This window comes from Alligator sinensis, unplaced genomic scaffold (assembly GCF_000455745.1).
Source record: "Alligator sinensis unplaced genomic scaffold, ASM45574v1 scaffold876_1, whole genome shotgun sequence".
Lineage (NCBI taxonomy): Eukaryota > Metazoa > Chordata > Crocodylia > Alligatoridae > Alligator > Alligator sinensis.
This window is the reverse complement of record NW_005841938.1, coordinates 423,774-429,320: the sequence shown is the minus strand read 5'-3', so window position 1 is coordinate 429,320 and position 5,547 is coordinate 423,774. Positions and strand designations below refer to the sequence as shown.

Below are 5,547 nucleotides of genomic sequence, written 5' to 3'. Positions count from 1 at the left end.
CCTCGGCGCGGAGCGCCCGCCCATTCCGCAGACGGGCAAGCGGAGGCCCGGCCGCGCCTTCAGCCCGCAGCGCAGCGCCGAGCACCAAGTCTCGCCCCCCGCGTGCGCATTGCAGCGCCTGCAAACCGGCCGTAGCCTTGTCACACACCGCCAAGCCCTGGCCCTGGAGCCCCTCGGGTCCTTTGATCGTTGTGTATGGCCTGATAATGACCTTGCAGTGTGGGGGCGGACCAGCGAATTGCATGACAGTTAGGCATGGACCTCTTAATTGCGTGATAATTACTTTGCACGTGTGGCCAGGCTAAATGTATTGCGTGATGAACCAGCTACTCGCAATAGGCAGGGCCCTGGCCCAGTTTGCAGCCGCTGGCAGCGGAGGATGATTGGTGGTGGTGGTCTGTGGGGGGATGTTCAAAATACAACGGGATAGCAACCAGCTATAAAGCTGTTACACGTCTTCAAGCACTAACACTGTAGCCAGCTAGCTTTTTTTAGAGCGGGATGGACTTTTTATGGAGAGCTGGTTATTTTGCATGTACGGCTGGTCCAAAATGATTGCACCATGAACCAGCTAATGTTGTAATGTAGGGGCTCTGCCCCATGTTCAAATTAGAGCTGGATAGCAACCAGCTATAAAGCTGTTACACATCTACAAGCACTAACTCCATAGCCAGCTGGCACTTTTTAGAGCAGGATGGACTTTTTATGGAGTGATCATTACTTTGCATGTGTGGCTGGTCCAAATTTATTGCACCATGAACCAGCTAATGCTGTAATATTCAAATTAAAGCCGGATACTATAGCAACCAGCTATAAAGCTGTTACAAGGCTTCAAGCACTAATTCTGCTGCCGCTCAGCTCTTTGTATAGCTGGATGGAGGTTTTTAGCTCCTGAGAATTACCTTGCACATGTGGCCGGTCACATGCAGAGTAATTATCATGCCACGAAAAAGCTCATCTAGCTCTAAAAAGAACCAGCCAGCTACAATGCTAGTGCTTGAAAATGTGTCACAACTCTCCAGCTGGTTTCCACCCAGCTTTAATGTGAATGTGTGGCAGGGCCCTTATTAATCATAAAGCAGTAGGGCTAGAAGGGACCTCCACAGCTCATCTAGTCCAACCCCCTGCCTGAGGCAGGGTCATCCCTATCCCAACAAAACAACATGCACACCCCCCTTGCACACGCACACCCCCTTGAATTCCCTAGACTTGCCCAAGGTCCCACAGTGAGTCAGTGGCAGAGCTGGAAGGAGTACCCAGGTCTCAGTGTACAGGGCTGAGGCTTGTCTGTTAGCCCAGACACTGGGAAATGGAGTCAAACACGAAGCAGGGCATGGGGCAAACTGGTGGACCAGATGAAAATTTAGACCTAAAATTGGTGTGTGAACAATCCTCCCAGCCCCGAGGCTTCAAGTTGGAAAAGAGAAGCACACAACAGCGGTGAGTGCAGACTAGAGGACAGCGGTGTCCTCTACACGAGTTGCCCTTTGACAGCCCCCAGGATACTTCACACAGCACAGCTAACCCTGGACAGCTCGATGCTCCTGTTCTCCACAGGCCCCACTCGCTTCCGGTTGGCATTTGGCTGTGAGTCAAGTGGATGGTGGTGACCTGCACACAGCTCTCTCCAGCTTGGCTCCCCTTTGGCCCTGCTGCCGTGATGCTTGGGGTCACTTGTGTTGCTTTTCCTGATGGTCCTTAGATTTGGCCTCTGAGCAAGAGGCACCTGGACTGTTACAGGAGCAGGTCATGGAGCCTGGGTCCAGGGGTATAACAAACCACTGAGGGCAACTCTGTGGTTGGCATTACAGCAGGGCTCCAGGGAGGAGTATTCAGTGCAGCACACACAAGGTCTTACTGGGGACAGGCTTTTATCAGACTCTAGTATAATAATTTCACAGGGCAATCCTGCTGGGCCTGCCAGTCATTCTCAGACCTGGCAGCAGGTGGCATCTCTATCTCAGCTGTGGCTAGAATGACAACCAGGCCATACATACCATGCTGCCGCTGAAAAGTCAGGCTGGCACCACACCAATGAACTTATCTCCTTTAGCTTCCCCACGGCTCTTTTGGGGTCAGTCATCTGCCTGGCCATGGGCCAGAGGCAAGGTTAGATGATGCATTTGCAGTCACCAAGGAACTTTTTTGGTATGAGAATGACCTGCCTTGCAAGGACCTTGCATCCATACGGGCAAGGGGCTGCTGTTCTTATCAGCAGCAGACACTGCAGATGCTACCTCAGCTGTTTGAATCCTTCAGCGGGGCTGGGAGTCCTAGTACCACGTGGGAGTGACAGGGACAGAGACTGAATATTGTTTGCTACTGGAATCTATTTTTCCCTCCCCCTTCTGGTGGGAGCTGCATTGAGCAGTGGCTCTCCTCCAGGCCGTCTGCATGAATAACTTATGTTCGTGCCGTGCCTTTCATCTCGGCGGATCCCAAGGTGCTTTCCTAATGCATGAGCCATTTCATCCACAGCTGAAAAGCAGCTGTCCCTGGGGTGGAACGCCACAGCTGTTTAAGAGAGCACATTGCCGTTAGGTAACCACCCTGGGCAGGAAGTGAGCAACGCCTTTGCCAGCTGGTGCTGAGAAGGGAATTTAATTGGGCAGAAGGTAATTTCTTAAATTAGAACTGGCCGGGACACCGGTGCTAATTCCCCATCTCTTGCGTAAGGTGCCACGTGGCCTTTAAGAACCTCAGTTAATTTGCATCAGTGCAGCGGCGAGTGTTTTTCTTATTTAACACAGTGAAAGGATGGTACCTGCAGCAGCACAGCGCCCCATACCACACTGAGGAACTGAGTTAGGATCGACTGAGAGAAGAATGTGCCATGATCTGACCAGCACCCCATGGTTTCCACTGCCCCTGGCTCTCTCCCATCTCTCCCCTCTAAGCACCAACCAGAACCCAACAGACTTGGCTGATGAGATTTAATGAAAGCAGGGCCGGACATCATATGACTGTGGCTGGGAAGTCACCTTTCCACTGACTAGGTGCATAATAGCACCGGCAGTGCCAGTGCTGGCTTTGCCACGATGCTCCATTGGAGTTCCCACACCTGTTCTGGGAGAGGCTTACCCGCTCTCGTGGCCTGTTGGACTTTGGCCTCTGCTGGTGCCAAATGTAAAAGTGACATGAGCAATAGGGGCACCTCTCCCCAACAAGGGCCACCAGCTCCTAGTGAGAGAGAAGTGCAGTCTCATAGCTTGGTTGTTGCTGATCGTGGTCATGCTCAGAGAAGTGAAACCCATCACCATGAAGCTGCTATTTCAGAGGAGAGTCGTGTGTTGGGACAGTTATACGTAAGACATTGTTGAAACCACTTCTTCCTGAATCGTGAGGGCATTTCCCAAACTTGGTGGGCTTTTCCCAATCCTTCACAACTTGATCTCTGGCTGCAGCAGCATCTCTTCTAAGTAGAATGGGCAGTTAAGTCCCTGGACCAGTTGCAAACCCAGGGGCTATAGGATTTTTTGTTGAGCTGTACGGGGTAAGGGGAGAATGCGAGAAACAGTTGTGAGAATGTCCCTAAGAGTCAGCAGAGGGATGGAGCTCTTGGGACTCGCTGGAGAGGCAAACTTGGGACCTGTGAGAAGGGACAATTATTTCTGCTGTGTTTGAGGGAGCAGGGCTTGGTTTTGAGCTAAACAACACCGTGTGAAAGAAAGCATTGTCTCATATAATCAATTCTTCCTCCTAAAGGAAACAACTGAACACAGTCCCAAATTAGCTAAGTGCTTAGGGCAGCAGGATTGCAGGAAGTTCTTTTTTGCTGAAGAGGGGTAGGAAGTGCAGATACTCAACAGCCTTCTGAGTCATCTCATCGCAAGCTCCATCCAAAATATACAGAAAAATCCCCCTCCCAGGTTCGACACATGCACTCACTTCCTGCAGGCCATCAAATCCAACTCCAAATCCGTGGGTGCAATCAAGAAACATAAGCACAAATGTCATCTCGGTCAGCTGTGCAAGTCACTCTATGTAGATAGCTTCTTGTGTTTGGCAAGAGCTCACTTCCTCACTGCCACGTTAACTGGGGCATATAAAAAACAATCATAAAAATCATAGAGAAGTCGGACTGGAAGGGACCTCCATAGGTGCAACCCGCTGCCAGAGGCAGAATCAGCCCTATTCAAACCATCCTATACAAATCCATCATCTAACCTCTCAGTAAAACTACCATCAACTCTGACACAGCACAAGACATGACACCCCCTAACCTGCCCCAGGTAAAGCAGGGGGACCATGGCAGCCAGTGCCCTGCTTCTGTAAAAAGTTGCTAATATATGCTCAGGAGATCCCAGATAAAGGGCCAGGCCACCTGCTGCAAAGGAAGGCAAAATCCCTCCCAGTCCTTACCGGTCTGACCATGGGGTAAAATTCCTTCCTGACTCCAAACATGGTGATCAGTCTGACTGTCATCTCTTCCTGTCTCTTCCCCTCCTGTTCCCACCATGTAGTAGTTTATCTTCTCCCACAGACAATGGAGAATCTCACAGGTACCCAACCGGGGGCATTGCTCTTCTTTTCCTCCACCACCATCCCACACCATCCAATGGTACTAAATCCCATTACTAGTCACTGAGCAGCTCTGCTTCTAGCATCCTACATTTAGGGCATAAACATTGCATGCACACATGCACTGGGGAAGAATTGCCTGGGCTTCAGGAGAGGACCAGAGGGGTCACAGGAGACCATAAGCTGACTATGAGCTAACAGCATGCTCTTGGAACAAAAGCTATTGCAAACTGGGCTGTATTCATAGAAGTGCCACTTGCTAATCAAGGGAAGTGATTTCTCCTGCTTTATTTGGCACCGACAAGGCCACACGCAGAGTACAGTGTCCAGTTTTGGGCCCCTCACATCAAGAAAGATGTGAACAAATTAGGAAAAATCCAGAGGAGACAACAAAAATTATTTGAGGCCTGGGAAAGATGATGTGGGCAGAAAGACTGAAGAAGACTTATTATGACTTAGTAGGGCTAACGGAAACCTGGGGGGATTCGTCCCACGACTGGGCGGTACATATTGAGGGGTACAGATTGTACAGAAAGGACAGGGTGGGGAAAAAAGGGGGAGGGGTTGCGCTCTATGTCAGTGAGCAATATACATCAACCCTCATCAAGACGGATTCGAAGGATGAGGAAGTAGAAGGATTGTGGGTTAGGCTACATGGGGGGCAAGGAGAAAGGGATTTGGTGGTAGGGGTCTGCTACAGACCCCCACACCAAGGGGAAGAAATAGATTTGGGGCTCCTGAGGCAGCTCTCGGAGACCATAAAAGCTAAAGAGGCGGTAGTCATGGGGGACCTAAACTACCCAGACATCTGCTGGGAGACACAGACGGCAAAGTCCCACCGTTCACGCAGGTTTCTAACCTGTGTACAGGACCTCCACCTGACACAGGAGGTACACGGTCCCACTAGGGGGAATGCCATACTGGATCTGGTATTGGCAACGGGGGATGACATGGTAGGGGACCTCCAGATCGGTAGCCATCTGGGGGTCAGTGATCACCTAATAATAGAATTCACCATAAGACGTC

At 50.7% G+C, this 5,547-nt stretch overlaps 1 protein-coding gene across 1 annotated transcript in view; it reads right to left on the bottom strand.

The window, feature by feature from the left end:
- Positions 1-3,957, bottom strand: part of RSAD1 (radical S-adenosyl methionine domain containing 1) — a 12,482-nt gene extending 8,525 nt beyond the window's left edge. Inside the window, exon 1 of the mRNA XM_025199170.1 lies at positions 3,889-3,957. Coding sequence (XP_025054955.1) covers positions 3,889-3,957 — 69 coding nt within the window. The remainder of the gene's footprint in view (positions 1-3,888) is intronic.
- Positions 3,958-5,547: the final 1,590 nt, after the last annotated feature.